This window comes from Lagopus muta, chromosome 6, assembly GCF_023343835.1.
Source record: "Lagopus muta isolate bLagMut1 chromosome 6, bLagMut1 primary, whole genome shotgun sequence".
Classification (NCBI taxonomy): domain Eukaryota; kingdom Metazoa; phylum Chordata; class Aves; order Galliformes; family Phasianidae; genus Lagopus; species Lagopus muta.
In genome coordinates this window covers 2,561,495-2,578,634 of record NC_064438.1, presented here as the reverse complement: position 1 = coordinate 2,578,634, position 17,140 = coordinate 2,561,495, and the positions used below count along the sequence as shown (strand labels likewise).

Below are 17,140 nucleotides of genomic sequence, written 5' to 3'. Positions count from 1 at the left end.
ACCTCCTGAAATGTAAAAGAATAACCCTTGGGAATTACAGTCACTCATTTGGTTCAGAATGACTTCCACATGCTAAGCAGCATAAAAATATGCCAGAAAAACATGCTTGATCATTCATTAGAAAATCGCAGTTGCGCACAATATTTGAAGGCTGAAATCAGATTCTGAAACGTTGGGGTTTTTTTTTCAGAGAAATTTGGACTAGATCAGGGATTGCATAAGCTTATTTTCATTGCCTCCCTCATCGTGCTGGCACAGCCCTGCACAGAGCTGAGCCTGGAGAGTACAAGTCAGGTCAAGCGGGGCCGAGCGTGCGGGGAGAACGTGAGGCTACAAGGCAGCACCAGCCCGAGTGCCCTGCTCATCTTACCTGTGAAATCCAGGGGCCTTGGAGGGTGTAGTGCAAGTTGCTCTTTTTCCATCCTTGCAGGCTTCAATCCCATTAGGACTGTGAAAGTCTACTTCATTATCCAGACATCTATTTCATTATGAATATCCGTCTAGACGTAAGAGAGATCAGAATACAGTGCTGCTCATGGCACAACACACGCTGCGACTGCAGCAAGCAAAGAGCCACGCTGTGGCCTCAGCTCACCTCTGCTAACTTGTATTGACAGAGAAAACCCACTGAACTGCAGAGCAGCTGAGAATTCCTAATTGCTTGCAAGAAGAAACTTCCTCCCAGAGACAGAGATGAAGATTTGACAGCATGCCTTTGATTTATTAGCAAGAGCAGGAATTTAAGATGTGTTGCCCCAGTAACAATTGCTCTGTTTTCAAACAAACAACGAGTTTAATTAAAGAAGAAAGCAGATTCTGCTGCTGTAACACGCCAGAGGGTTTCCTGTGAAATTCCAAAGGCAAAAAAAGGAAGAAGCATGGGTTAATAGCTCAGCATATGTCTGAAAGCATTAGCACCATCTTGGCGTGGTATCTGTCAGCAGCAGCACCGGTGAATTTCATTAGCTGATTTTTTTTTCCCCACTACCAATTTCATGAACATTTTACATGAATTTATTAGGTGTTAGAGTGTGTGCTTAATTTCTATTTCCATAAATTTACTTACGTAAAGACTATCTTAAAAACAGCCTGTAACTCTCAGATAGAGGCTTTGTATTTTGGGTGGTCCAGTGTGGAGCCAGGAGTTGGTCTCAATGGTCCTCGTGGGTCCCTTCCAACCTGGAATACTCCATGATCACTAAAATATTATATACTATAGAAGAAAACTCTATACTGAAACACTTCTGAGAATTACAATGATGAGAGCAAAGAAATGACTTAATTATCCTTGTAGAAATGAACTACTAGGAAGTGTTCCCTTTTCTTCCCTGGATTTCCATCAGTAATAATAAAAAAAAAACCCTGAGAACTTTTTTTTTTTGTCCAGGCTTTTTGTAAGATAGTTTAGTAAAAATTAACTTATTAAAATTAAAATTTAAGCCCACAACAAGAAATTAAAAACTCCAACTCACAGTTTTACTCATTCAAACCTATTCCCAGTGGTGGGTATCAGCAAGCACGCACTGCACAGCTATTATTTTTGTCGAGTGTACAATTTAAAACAAAACATAGCTTGTGCTCATTAGATACTTAAATCTACGAGAAATGAATACTGCAACAACAACAAACTTCCCTCAGTTTCAAGTTTCTCTTCCCCATCCCAACCCCACACATTTCAATTTTTAGAAATGTACAGATGCCAACATCACCTTTAAGATGAAAAACCCATTTGCTTTGCCCATGACATATCACTGTTCACCCAAGATCACCTCTTATTTCTTCTGGTCTGTGTCTTGTTTTATTCTGTCTTCAGCCATCTCTATAGGTCGCTGTCATCTGACCTCCCACCAGCAAACAAGCAAACATCTTGTCTGAACAACTTGCTGTGATGCTGTGGCCCATTGGAGGCAGCGCTGGCCGTGTTTCCCACAGAGGTTTGCCTTCACCCACCTGCTCTGGTAGCAGGATTTTCTGCAGATCTTTTCCTTCAGCCATGGATGTAGTGGCCTCTTGTGTTAATAACAGCTGCCACTTTCCTGATTTTAATATCAGCTTTTGTTCTTTATTATTTAAAATTGCATCTCTAGAGGAGAGGTTGAATAAGGTTAGACCAACTGTACAGCTTTGTTTCATCCACCTCTGGATTCCTCTTAACCTTTTGATTTCATCTCTCGTTACAGCCGTTCTGATTTCATTCCAGCTGTTATCAGCTGGAGATCCATTAACATTTATGGCTCTTAAAACACTGAAGGATTGAACAGTTTGAGATTTTTTTCTCAAATTCCTTTTTGTTTTTTTGTTTTTTGAAATCACCATATCTACAGATCAGATGATGTAACAGGACCCTCAGGTTCATTGTAACAACTATAATGCATCTGTCCCATTGCTTTGACTTCCTTTTTCCTCACACGTGTAAGGCTCTCTAGTAGATACTGGAAATACATCACTAAGTTCAAGAAGCACTATTTGAGGACAGCAGGTAATGCTGTTTGCCCATTTTGCACCTTGAGGACCAACAGTTACCAAAAGCTAACATTTTTGAAAGCTTTTTCAGATGTTCAGAGCTAAGAGCCTGTTCACATCATTGCTGCTGCGAATGCCAAACGTTGTACATGTTTAGCATTTCTTGAATCAAACCGCAGGTGTCTCAAATTGACAGAAAATGAAGTTATTTGAGAAATTTTGAATGAGCTGCCTGCTGCCTTACAGGAACCACGTGGCTTAAAGTATTCTATTATCTCGGGCCAAAATCACAACAGTGTCCTTCCTTTTCCTTTGTATCATTCACTTCCAACTTGCACAAGAAATGAAATCTCTTGTAGCACTGCTGTCTTCACTAAGTGAAAACTACGTTAGCTGCCTCTGTGCAAGAAGCAAAAGGTCTAGTGACACAAAGCATCATGTGTTCATGATCTGATTAGCACTGAGAAGTCTCAGATTGAGGGAAAGATAGACATACATCAGTGTCAGAGTGGAGCCGCCAGACAGAATCTGAACGCTCACTTTTCCCCTCAAATCTCTCTACCTGTAAGGCTGTTCCATTGCAAGAGACTCCTGCAGTGCCTGAATTCCTAAAGTGAATTATTTGCCACAGCACATGAAACATACCAATCAAGAAAACACATCTGCCAGGCCCAAGTGAAAAAACCCTCTTGGCATAGCTTGCTATGGCTGATCATAGTAATCAGCAACCAGTAATAGAGACATATTTATGGAGCCATGAATTAAGTGATGCTCCAGCACAGCTTTCAGCTTGTCCTCCATGCTGCAAATCTCTTCTGCCCTCTGGCAGCAGTGGGAGCAGTCTATCCAAAGCATAGTCTATCACAGCATCCACACCTTCACTTCCCTGCCAGCTTTCTAGAGGCAAGCAGCCTCAATTCCCCTTGCTCAAAGCTTCCCTGAAATCCTTTTTGCACATCCCCTCAGGTACCACATCTGGCTTTATTAACACTTTTTCCCATCACCAAAAAGCTGAGTTACTTTGTGTTTTGTGTTACTTCTCATCGTGATCTTTCCTAACTGGAAAATGGAGAGATACTGGTATTCATCCCTGCAAAATATTGAATTCTACATCAGCTCAGGCTGTGAATTTAAAGATCTGCAAGACTCAAAGGAAAAACTTTTATTTCATTGGCCAGTGTAACAAGTTAACACTTTTCTCAAACCAAGACAATTGGTTGAATGTTTTTTGTCCATTTCTGACTTCTTAAAAAAAGAAATCAAAACCAAACACACACAATAAACAGTGAAACAAGACAATTCGAGTGCTATTCTGTGTTCTGCCTAAATGCTTCACAACCGAGCAAGAGGGGCATGTGAGAAGCACCTCTAAGCGATGCAACATGCATACATACTAAGAGTTAACATAGCAGACATAGCTGTGCTGCGTAACACCGATCAGATACGTTAGCTTCTGGATAATTTCTGCTTTCACAGAATTCTTCTTTACAAATAAATCCAACAGGTTTATTAAGTAGCACTGGGAAAACGCTCTTACCATTATATATCTATGATGGAAGAAAAACTCAAACCAGTTTTAGAGCTGAAAGTCCAGTGAGACCAGCTTCTTCTTTCAGACAATGCCCAACTATACTGAAGATGCTGTACTTGCCCTCCTACATTCCTGTCTGTTCACTGCTTTATGTATCTGCTCTGTTCTCAGTAGCTCCTGATCACCATTTCTTCCATATAATTGTGCTAACATGTTCAAACTCAAAGCTTTTGGCACTTGCCATTTTTAAATTACAGACCTTGCTGTCATAAAGTATGCCACGCAGGGAAGAACTTCCACATCTTTTGAATTCATCCTTTAATTCTCATGCAGTAAGAGCGAATAATTCCTGCTAGCCCCTTTTCTCACGACTCATTATTTCAGACATCTTTATCATAACTCCTCAACCACTTATTTTCCAGGCTGAAGTATCCCTAAGTATTTAATCATCCCCCGCATTCAGTTTGCTCTGTACTCCTCTCATCTTTCTTTATACCTTTCATAGTTGTCCTATACTTGAAATGTGCAGGACAGCACCATTCAGAATAGACAGGCACGCCAAGGATTTACACACTGATTGTTCCCTATCCCTTTTCTTGCTATTTCGACTACAGAGCTGATGTTTTCATGGTATTTTTACACCAATTCCAAGGTCTCCTTCCTGAGTCATAGCATCTATTTGAGAACCCGTAGTCATGTATGTACAGTTTGGGTTGTTTTCTTTTTTGTGCATTATTTTGCATTCATTGACATTCAATTTCATCTGTTATTTTATCGCCCAGTCCCTCAGTAGCAGAGATGCTCCTGCAACTCTTTATAGTTAGCTTTTGTTTTAACTTCCTGAATTATTCAGTATCAATAAATTTGTCAGTTCTCTATACCCTTCTTGAAATTATTTGTGAATATATTCAACCATATGGAGCCAGCAAAGTTTTACCAGTCATCTATTCTGAAAACTGTCCATTTATTCCCACTCTTTGTTTTCTGACCTTTGAAAGCATAAGAACTTAAATCCCACTTTGCCTAAAGGTCGCTTTAGCTGAAGGTTTCTTCAATAGCATTCCATGAGGTACCTGATGACAGCCTCTTCCAAGTTGAAGTGGGCTACACTTAACAGTTATATCTTAATTATTAGCTCAGAGCTTTTAAAGTAATGTAACAGATCTGCCAGACATGACTTTCCCCAGCAGAAGGATACTAGCATTATCTGCCCATAGGCCTAGTCTGTATTGCAGTATGACAAACATGAGAAGATCCCTGGAGCTCCTACAAGATACAGCTGCATTTGCCTCTTTCCAATCCTTTCATATTAAGGACAATCAAAGCGATAGATCTCATGTCACACCCCTAGCTGTTCATATTTGATCTTTAGTGGTTTTGGCTAGTAGAATAAATCTACTAGCACAGCTTTGAATACCGGTGCTGTACTTTCTACTGGCTCTTGAAGTCAATTCATCCTCAAGTTGAAGCATCGTCTAGGTTGGAAGGGAACTTGAAAGCTCATTACTCCAACCACCTGCTCAAAACGGGGTCAACGTTGGCTTCAGACCAAGTCACTCAGGGCTTGGTCAAACTGCCGAAGACAGGGATACCCAAGCCAACTGGACAACTGTGCCAACTGTTTGGCAGATGCCTCAGATGAACAGTTGCAGCACTTACCTTTCCACTTTTGTTTTTTAAACATTCCTCAGCTAGATACTACAGTTATTGAAAGTGAGCATACTGCAGGGATGTATAAACTTAGCTACATCACATATGCACTGCTTCAGGTCAAGGGAAGTTTTTGTTTCATGTGTCTAGAAGTGTCATCTGCATCACAGGCCCTCCCAACACTTGCATATAATGAAGTCTAATTACTACTGTCTTTTCTGCTCTTTGCAGGCTGTTTTTCTTATGCCATTGTCGTGATGCAAGTTGGATGAACAAGAGGAAATTAACTATGGAATTTCAATTAAAGAATATTTCATGTTAACGATATGATTCTAACCATATGATTCATTATTGGCTTTTAATTCTCCCTTCAGCATCCAACTTGGGATATTCCACAATTTTGTAGTTTACATAAACTAACTTGGCTATTATAAAAATCTTTTTTTAACACATCTTTAAGCAAATGAGCCAATTGCTTCAATGAAAGGCACAGTAGAGTAGTAGCCTGTAAACACATTTGCTAGCTAGCTGTGGTGTGAACAGTGTTTTTATGATTCACTACAAGACTCTGTAGACTATAACTACAAGTATCCAGCAAAACACAGTGTCAGCAATAGCAGTACACTAAAATTCAAACTACAATGCAAAAATTCTTTCAGTCAGGCTTTTAAAGCTTGCTTTGCTCCACTTCTGATATTGAATTATATATCTATTCAATTCACTCCCTTGTACAATTTAGATGTGTAACGGTCATGCTACATAAAACCTTAATACCCAATATGTATAGCACAGTTAAGTTTAAAGCAATGGGGAAATCAGGAGTAATTTCCCCAAGAGCACTACAGAGCAGAGAAATAAAACGGGCCATTTACCTTTACACATCGACTCTCTATTAATAAGGTTCTTAGAATTTCCTACAGGGAAGAACACATATTTTACAGTTTTAGCAGACAAATTTTCTAAGAACATCTACTCTGTCTAAGCTGTTAAAACCAGCCTTCTCATGTATCTTTACAGCAATTTTAAAAAAGCCAAACAAACTGAAACTTGACTACTGCAGTCCAGATGATTTTCAAGGTGGACCACTTGGCTACCATAAATCTTTGTTTTCACAACCAGAGTACTGAATCTTACAAGGTGCAAGAGACTCAGCTTCCTCAGATGGGGACAGTGTGTCTTTAATTGTAGGACTCACGCTCAAAGGTAACTGACAGGATGAACACATCTCATAACCTTCATATGAACAGTTCTCCCACTACTACAAGAGCAACTTTTCCTAATAATCCAACCAGGTTTCTGTACTTTGTCAATTTGACAGGTTAGGCAGATTTAAGACAAAAATAAAACTGTGCGCTTGATCTTAAGATTTGAAAGAACCCCTGAAAAAACCTACAGCCGTGGCTAGATCTAAATTTAATGAAATCTCTTTTTGCTATCAGGATAACCAATCTTGTTTAAGTTCTGTGAAAATCAATGGACACGATTGGCTTTCAGCGTGCCCAGGAACCTGGCCCCAAAACGCTAGCATAGCAGAGCAGGTCCATATGCCAGATAAAAGTATTCATTAGAAGAACCACCATAAAAATAAATGACTAAATTGCTTGTAAATTCACAATTCTGAGAACTACTTTGGGTATGTAGATGTAGTGAGTCCATTACAAATGGTTCAGCACTTTCTATAGCCTCATTGACAGCAATATTGTTCTCATTCTTCTACATATGTCTCTAGACTGCAACCATCTCCATCCTCAGTAACAAATATTCATAGCATTCCAAGACTGGTTAACAACCCAGATTTGCTATGCTTCAAATAGCTCCTACCTCACTTTGCTGCAATGAAAATAAGTAAATGAGTCACAGTACAAACTATACCCTATGGCCTTTGCAAGTTTTCATAAGAATTTCCCTGTGGGACCAGACCATCAACATCCTTTTCACACTTGGAACAAATTGATTTTCAGAAACATCTCAATCCATTTGGTCATGGGAACTATTCACCTCTTGGTAAAACAGCATTCTGTTTTACCAAGCTTTTTGAATAACTGCTAATAGCAAGCCACCCTAAAAGCCTGGCTGAAGCCCAGAAAGAGGTTATGAGGGTTTCCAGCTTATACTACTCAGTACTCCACTAAACACACACAGTACTGGATATATAACATTGATTTTGCTATTGATTGCAATCATATACAGGAAGAAAAATACCAGCTGAGCACTAGTATTGCTAGGTACATTTGTCCAAGCACACAAAAATCATCAGGTATCTCATGAAGATGGTTCAGTTACCTGAAGATTATTTGGTATTTAAAATGTCAGGAGCACATTTTCAAGTGATTTTAAACTATTACCATGTTTAAACACAAAATAAGATTAAATAGACCCAAATCATTTGAATTTTTGAACCAGTCTGAGTCATGTTATGTTGTACAATATTCCCTTACATCCCATCTGGAATAATTTAACACTGCATGGTATAACAGCATGAGAACAATTATATGTTTATCTCAGATAAACATCACCTAAAGAGTGATTACTATTTCAGTTTGTAAAGGCAGACCGACAGGAAACAGGCAACGCAGACAGGCAAGGAAATAAAATGAGTTATACGACAGCTTCTCTGTTCTCTAAATACCATTGGGTTTTTACTTAAGTAGAAACTGGAAATCTGACAGAAAACTTAAATAAGATGTCCCACACCAGCTACTTGCATGGAACGTGCTCTGAAGCACCTTATGAAGTCTGGATGCGTTCACAAAATGCAACAACAAATGCATAACTAATATAGTAGAAAACCTATCAACAGCAATCTGAACTGTGAAAATCCTTCAACCTTACTTCTGGAAACCATTTTGCTAGTTACCAACTATAAATGCATACCTAGCTAGCCAATTGCTGTCAACATAGCTCTACTCCTGCTACCCAGCTATCCCACGTGTGCTCATTTTCACAACATACTTGATTTTTTCTTTAGTCTCTTGAAGCATTGTATGCTAATCAAATCAGTTCAACTCAGGAGCACACAAAACACATTAAGAGAAAAGACTTCATCAGTGCTATGGTTTGATCGAACATGAAAAAGTTGTATGCACAAGCTTGCCTAAAACCCTTTCAAAATATATCTCTTACATGCAACACAAAAGCTGTGTCTATCACAGTGGTATTAACAAGCAAAGCCCAACATGTCTCCTGCAGATGTGAAGCAGAATAAATGCCTCCCATGGACATTTTGTATTAAATAGCTTGCAAAAAAAGAAGTCTCATAAATCAAAAACAAAGGTCTGCACAATTTCAACCTGGTACCAGGTTAAAATTAATCCCCCAAAGATGTTGTTCAGCATGGTAGAGAAGCATTAAAATTACTTCCCTGCCATTCATTTCATTCTATTTATTATAACATCTGACTGGGATACGGTCAAGTCCCAAACTTTTTTTTTTAATGCTTTTCCTACATTTAGGATGCTTTTCATAAAAACCAACAGCCAATATTTTCTATGTCCCCAGCATCAATCTGTGCTCTCCACAATGACTATTTCACATATTTATACAAACCTTTTAGAACACAAGGAAGGAGATTTAATTTCATTTTTAATTATCGATGCCTATTTTGAAGGAGCTGTTGCTTCTTTGAACTTTGCAGATGAAGATCAAGACTGTCAGCTCCTCCCACAAGTGGTCCCTGAGGTTTATACAGGCAGTTACTATTTTCTTCTTCAGAAGTGCTCTTAAACTCTCAACCGTATCAACAATAGCCACCAACGTGAGCTAGAAGTATGAACTGCAAAGGTTTGCATTAGCTTGCCTAAATATCACAGGCTACAGAGTAAAAATACATGTATAAACCTCTAAAGATTTGGAAATACTCAAAACATTTTTAGGAACAGATTTGATAAAGGCTATTAGATGATGTAATCCAGTTCACTGCTGTTGTGAGAAAACTTGTTGCTGTTTCCATCACAACAACCACGCGTTAAACCCTTCAGCCCGTTACAATTGCTGAAAGCCAGAACATTACTCTGCAGCACGCTTTATGCCTCCTAACTTACTGAACTGCAAGTTGCTTGCTGGATTCAGGCAGGTATCTGACACTAGAACCAGTTACTGGACCTCCTCCTCTAGTTCCAATTAGTTTGGGGAAGTTCACACATCCACTTGCATTTGTGCAGGCCAAATACACCAGCACAACACTGCTAAGGGTGAGCAGGATGCCAGGGTGACAATGGAACTTTGCAACTCTTTGAGTATTAATTGATCAGAACATGCAGTATGAACTAGTAGATCTTATAATACTTTCAAAAATTCTGTCTCTTTCACAGGTAAGAAGTAATTTTTCATCAAGTTCAATTCACACACGGCTCTTGTTTACCACTAAGAGTTTATTTAAGGTTATCAACAATATCATCCTATTTACAAATCAATTAAAATGCAAGTTAAAAAAAATTTACAAGTTAAAAAACAGTTTAAAATTTTAGATATAACACCTTAAAAAAAAAAAATGAAATCCTTCCTGCGTTTTTCCTTCCTCCAGGTATGCTACATTGGTATTATCAATCCAAAATTGAGATGTTATCTAAGAACAAGCTGGCATCCTAATGCTGAAGATAAGTACACTAAACATATTTCACAGCATTAACACTATAAAATTTCAGTGACATATTTAGCAGGGCAAAAGAATTTCTAACTTCTCTATCATGAAGTTACTAGAAACCTGAATGTAAGTAAACAATTAGAGGAACTTGCAAAAACTATATCACCACTAATTCCCTTGCATCAAGTTTCAATCTTTTAGTCATCTTACAGGGAGAAGCTTACAAAAGTTACAGTGTAAGGTATACCACCCACTTCTAAATTCACAACTTCAAATAATATTTCATATTGATTTGCTATTATATGGAAAACATTTGTAAGCTTCAAATAGGAGACAAAAACCAAATGCATTTTATTTCAAAATTTGACAAAACACACAGCCGTATTTCCAGTAACTGGGTCTTATAAAATACTGCATTACTGAGAGAGACCTCTTTAACAAAATAATTTACAGGAGGAAAACAAAAGTCACTGTTCTCACTTGCTTTCCATCAATCCCATTTGAAATACGGATGAAGTCAGAATCTAAATCCTATTTTTTTTCTTGCAAACATGAAGTAAAAGGCTTTTGGATGTCCGTGCTTTAACACCCACTGCTACATTTCCTTCAGAAAAGCTTCTAGCAAGGTTTCTTGGCACATCCTGTTCTCGCTTCAAGCTCTTTGTTTTAATTCCTAATGAAGAAAAACATTGTTACAAACAGAAGACATTATTTTAGTTTCTGATAAACTACAATTGGCAAAATTAAAGGGGTTCTAGATTTCAAACTCCAACCACAGAAAGGTTTTGGTGGCAGTCCTTAGCTCTTGTGACAAGGTTTTCTTCACCAAGCTTGCAGTAATACTGAGTTTTCATTAGATACTATCCAGTTAACTGTTAAAATGTTAGGAATTTTATTTATTATTAAATGCATGGATATATTATTCAAAGCAATGGCTTAATATACTGATCAAAGCAGCACGTGCTGCTAAATCACCAAAATTACATGCATTGACCTTAAATTTGAATCACCTATGAAAACTTGATTGCCAGCACAGCGTTTTGATGCTTACCTGACATTTTGGGTACTCTCAATACTCTGTTGTTTAACAAGACCTCTTGTCGAACACGCTTTGGAGAAATTGGGTCTTGCAGATTACCTAAGCCAGCATTTGATGTAGAACTGGAAAAAAAAAGCCAGAGGTTTTGCTCTCAGTCAAGCAATAAAGCTTTTACAGTAAATTTGTCCCTGCAATATGCAAAATACATTAAATAGCATTATCTAGTATTGGTAGTTCACAACCAAATGCAAAGAATAAACTAATTTGTCTATGGTGTTTATATATGAGAACGATTCCTCTTCTCTTCCTCTTTTTAAGAAATTGAGAAGAATATATCAGCAGTGAAAGCAAGAATTAATGTTGCTTAATTGTGAAGTGAAGAACACATAACATATTACCTTCTGGAAAATCATAGAAGTCAGTTTGATAGTCACACGATTACATTAAGAAACAACAGCACATCACATGATTACATTAAGAAACAACTTAAGTATGATATCCCTGAAGTGACTTGTTCAAGGAATTCACAGTGCTCAAACTTTGTATTGCTACAGTAGTTGTTCTATAGGCTCCAACAACATGAGGGGGGGTGGCTTCTCTACTTTTCAGAGAAGCTGCAAGAAAGATGTTACAGCTTCAAACTCACTAAGAAAAAAACCTGTATTTTATGCCTTTTAAGATGATGGAATTAAAATCTACAGGGAAAAAATGAACCTGTCTGTAATCTCAGCCTTACATGTTTTCCTCACTTGCATCCCTGGTTTCACTCTAAGAATGCCTCATGAGCAAGTATTTTTCTATTCGTGTCAAAGTTTCTGTGCTTTCCCCATCCCTCTAATGGGATTGTACTATCTCTATTTATAGTCATCTAACATGTACTAGCTCTTTTAATAATTTTCTGAAAATATATAACAAGCAGTGAAGACCAAGGTCTGCCCCATATCTGTCTTAAGATCTAGTCACATTGCTGCTTCTTGGAGCAGCATTACAATCTTATTAGCCTAAGCTCTATTAGTAAAAACAGACTCTGTAATCTAACTGACTTATCTCCTAACAATAGGACCATTTCTAATTATATTAAAAGCATAGAGAATGTCTGAAATCTATATTCTTATTTCCACGTTAGTAGGAGATGAGCAACCGGAGTGAATAAATACGAACAGGTAAAGCATGAAAAACAAGAGGTGGGAAAAAATAACAAAGATGAATTGAAAGGAAGCCCTCTGATAAAAAAGGAGTATCTTTTTCTCTGTGACAAATAAGTAGCTTTCATTCCTTCTCTTCATAAACACCAAGAAAAAGCCATAAAGAGTTTTAGTTTACAGTAAAGAATGCTCCTGGAGCTTATCTTAAAACATTTGCCTTAAGATCAGAGAAAGCAGGCCCCAAAAGTTCACTTACTCTTTCTTAAAGAGGCAACAAACTCAGTGCAAATAATTTGTTTTGTTAAACCTCATAACCATCTGAAAAATTGAAAGGGCACAACATGCCTCCTTCCTTATTCCAGAAAGAAAGCGTTCAACAAGTAGTAACAATTAGAACAAAAACATGAGATTATATTTTATTCTTCCAGGAAAGTTTTCTATTTCAAAGATGGTAATAAACAAAGAGAGTGCTTTAAGTTTCTTTCATTTCCTGAGATAAAGCTGTAGAACTTGTTTCTAATGGTCTTGAAACATTTTTAGAAGACCCATTAGGTAGCAGCTCCACTGGCTGCATAGCAGAAGGTGACTTATATTATGATCTATTAAAAAGTTGTATCAATTTTTGATCTTTTGAGGAAAGAAAAGGGAGCTGTTTCATCACTACAGACCAGACATAAATATTAATGTATTTACCAAATACATTAATAAATAGCTTTAAGTTGAGGGAGGGAAGATTTAGTTGGATGTCAGGGGGAAGTTCTTTACTATGAGAGTGGTGAGGCGCTGGAACAGCTGCCCAGAGAATTTAGTCATAATAACTCGGAGCAGAAGCGAATTATTAGAAAAACAAAGGAAATGACCACGAGTATTGTCAGACGTTTTCTCCACTTCCCATTTTGGCAGTCTTATGTCTTCCAGTGAAAGCACAATATTTCCAAATAAATTAGATTTTTGGATGATGACAGAATTACATTTTTTCAGAATTATATGATGTTTTTCTATTGAGACGACAGCAGATTTGGAAGATACACTCGTTTGTACTTATTCTATTAAAATAACAGAAGCCTTTAAACTAAAAGCTAGCTGAAAACCATCCTTCTCAATTTGCCAAGAGAAAACTTGAATTGTCAAAGATTTGAGTCAGAACATCTCATGTGCAGATTTGGATGACTTATATAAGATGCTTTTGAATTTGAAAGAACACCAAAACTGTAGTAAGAACAAGAGAAATGTATATGAACTCATTTAAACAGGAGTCAACCTTAACCTTATGTAACACCATAATGTGATGCAAAATACAGCAATGACAGCAGGGTAGCAGAGTCCCAGGCTGCAGTTAGAGAGGAGAAATCCATGTGCAGCAGCCACAGATGCAGAAGCAAAAGAAAAAAGCTGCCCACCTTCATAAGGCTTCTCTTAGGCAGGGATCTCCAGCAAGACATCCTCGCCTCTGCTGCCAACCTTTAAATGAAGTCTGGGAAGGGGTGGAACCTGGCTCTAGCCCTTGTGGTCACTCAGGTATGTTGCTTGCACCTGAGCTCCCCTGCGTTGGCCCTGATCTCCCACCAAGAGCTCAATCACTGTTTCAGGTCATGACTTAGCATTCCTGCTACATCTTACCTTAATACCTTCCGTTTTCTCTCCGCAGCTGAAGTCATTGCCATATACGAGGGCTTCTCAAGTACTGAAGCAGGATTTTTGTTTTTCAAGGAAGAAAGACCAAATCTGAAATAAAATGATTTTATTTTATGAAATGTATTCTGGATAGAAGGCAAATAAAACTGCTCTCGTTATCCTCATTTCTTATTACTAACATATCATTGATTATAAACAATGGCAAAATTGTATCTGATACTAATTAAAATTGAAGGTTTGATTTTCAAAACATTAGTTAATTTTACTTGTAACTTCCACATCAATGACAAAAAGGTTCTTAAAAATAAGTAATATTAAAATGTTTGGGAAATAGAAACAAAAAACCAACAGATAACATTCCTTGCCCAAATAAATGGAAAAATACCTTTGAAGAATTCTATTGCTGCATGGTTGTGACTCCTTTGCAGATGAGTCAATAGAAATTGCATTTGTTTCACTTGTTTCTTCACTGAGAATTATTGTTGAGTCCATTCTATCTTCATCACAGTCTAGGATAACATCACACACAGGGTCTGTAATACTGGGCTTTCTCAGCTGAATACCTGTATTACATTCATTTGTTTCCTGAAGGCCTGTCAGGTGTAATGCTTGTTTTACCACAGTCTGTGAACAGCTGCTTTGCATTGGTTTTCTGCAAGATTCTGGTGTATATACAATAGGTCGAACTTCCTTGCTGAGAGAATCCTCCAAATGACAGAGGCTGAAGTGCTTGGATGCAGCAGAACTCGGAGTTTTGACTGGAGAATCCATTAGCTTTCGTCTAGTTTGCTTCTGTGGTGTTACTGCAAATTCTACTAGTTGCGTATTTCTCTTTGCTTCTTGTGATGGTGTGCCAGAAGTTGAACCTGTGCAATGGCCAGCAGTTGGTTAGCACATTCACCTACATTTAGCACCTAAATAATGCTTTTCCCTTCTATTCCCTTCTGAAACATGTTTATTAGCAGAAGATATTAGCATAAGTTAGCAAAAATACTATTTATTTCATCTACATATTAATTAGATCATGTAACTTTTATTACTTCTAATGCAGTATTGTCCAGATGGCAGCATTTGTTCTGTGGCACTCCAAGTATTATAAATATGCATAGACTGATATAGTTAATCCCAGAGATATTACAAGTAATCACAAGCAAGAGATGAGACATTACAACAGGGAATGGAAGAGTAAGAGCATTGAAAATGATAGCATTACCATGACAACTCTTAAATTAAGATGGTATCATCCCAGTAATCTACAGCTGCCTCCTAAACATGGTCATTTTTTCCTAGCAAGTATCATGCAGGAGAATGAGCAATTATTATACAAGAATAAGACCGAATCTGTTAGAGGGAAAGAAATCCTTTAACATTGCCAATGAGGCAGTAGTGTTTTGGAAAAAGGCAAAGATAACAGCTATCTGAATTTTGTTAATTTTGATATATCTACTCCAGAAAACTAAACTGTTAAACAATCAACTAATCCAAACACACTTAGAAATCAAAAGCTAAGGTTAAGCAATACAGCACCAATTGGCCACTGTTGTGATTCATCCTGATTTTTCAGGAAGCGCCGCAATATTTTGTATTGCCACCTACTTGAAAACAAAAACAATCTTAAAAGTAAAAGAGAAAAGGTCCCTCTTTTATTCAAGTTTCCAGTGAAGGAGGCTGATTTCAAGACAGCACTGTTCAAACAGCTAGGCTAGCAGTGACTTAAGTCAACCACACGTAGTTAAATGCAGAAAATTAAGTGTCAGGGAGGGAGGAAGTGAGACAGACACACAAATCAAGGGCTGCAGAGACCTGCCAGAAAACAAAGTGCTCCTACATATAACTTTGTGTGAACAGAACAAGAAAAAGGCCACCATCCTTAAACACTTACATGGACTGGCCCCACTTCAGCCTGCAGCCATCATATCAATCAGCTCCCCTTTCTGCATTACCTACTACATTCCTAGGAGTAACTAAATTGTACAAAACACTCCTACTTTTAAATTGCGCAGTTACTCAGGAATTCACTACATTACTCATGTAACAGTGCAAAAAAAGAAAATACTTATTTCTCCTAAAACTCCATACTCTTTCTGCCCCAGAATAAGAACTGGTTCAAACTCCTCAGAATGCCTAACTTCAGTTCATTCATTAATGTGCTATTTTAGTAGTTCAATAATAATGCTTAGAATAGGAGAAAAACTGAATCAAGATATTGCATCTACCTCCTACCTGCCCAAGTTTGACTTCCTACAGAAGTGTGAATGAATCTTTCTCTGACTGTTGACCACTTCTCATTACTGGTGTAAGCCACAGTTAAAATCCAATCTACTATAGACAAGAAGCCTTAAGAATACCATTTATTTAAAATCACATCTGGGCCTTTTCCCTAGTATATAAGAGCCTCACTGAAGAAAAGCATTCTGAAGGAAGATCTCAGCATCTTCCTTTTTAATTAAAAACCAAACAAACATACATTTCCTAGGCAGTCACTACATACTTTGAAACTAGACAGTATATGGTAGGCACTTCATGACCATCTAGAGATCATAGCCAATTAGAAGATATAAATCAGAGCTGTGAGGAAGTAGAGGAGGATTTAAAAACTGCCATGAAGCCTAGACATGTTCAGTGAAGATGGAATGGGTAGTACCAAAGCATGTCAAAGCAGCAAGTAAGTGAGATGCAAGAGATACAGCATAAATCTATTCTATATCACCAACATTTAATAATGAAACCACCTAAAAATAAAATAAACAACTATCCCACACTCAAGGGCTCATTTTCAGTGAAAAATGTTTAAACAAAGAACATAATCTTAACCAACAATTCCTAAACAATAAAGTAGGTTAAGTGAAGCTAAGCTACTTATGAGTTTCACAGACAATTATATGAACAGTTACAATTCTCTTATGATGTTTTCAGCTTTAAAAAAAGGAAAATTCAAGTTTCATGCTTGACATGAAATAAATGAAATTTGAATATTTATGCATACATGCATTTGTGAGTGCACCCATTACAGACTGCCTTGTCATACACAATGTATGCAAGGGATTTTTGTAATAAAAAATGCCCGTTTTTAATATTATATCTTATCTTAGCCT

The 17,140-nt window shown here is 37.5% G+C and overlaps 1 protein-coding gene across 1 annotated transcript in view; it reads right to left on the bottom strand.

Moving 5' to 3' along the window:
* Nucleotides 1-9,996: 9,996 nt before the first annotated feature.
* KIF18A (kinesin family member 18A) overlaps nucleotides 9,997-17,140 on the bottom strand; it is a 38,631-nt gene continuing 31,487 nt past the window's right edge. The window contains exons 14-17 of the mRNA XM_048948259.1: nucleotides 14,431-14,911; nucleotides 14,031-14,135; nucleotides 11,278-11,387; nucleotides 9,997-10,899 (exon numbers count right to left, since the gene is read on the bottom strand). Of these exons, the coding sequence (XP_048804216.1) occupies nucleotides 10,751-10,899; nucleotides 11,278-11,387; nucleotides 14,031-14,135; nucleotides 14,431-14,911 (845 nt within the window). The 3' untranslated portion in view covers nucleotides 9,997-10,750. The remainder of the gene's footprint in view (nucleotides 10,900-11,277; nucleotides 11,388-14,030; nucleotides 14,136-14,430; nucleotides 14,912-17,140) is intronic.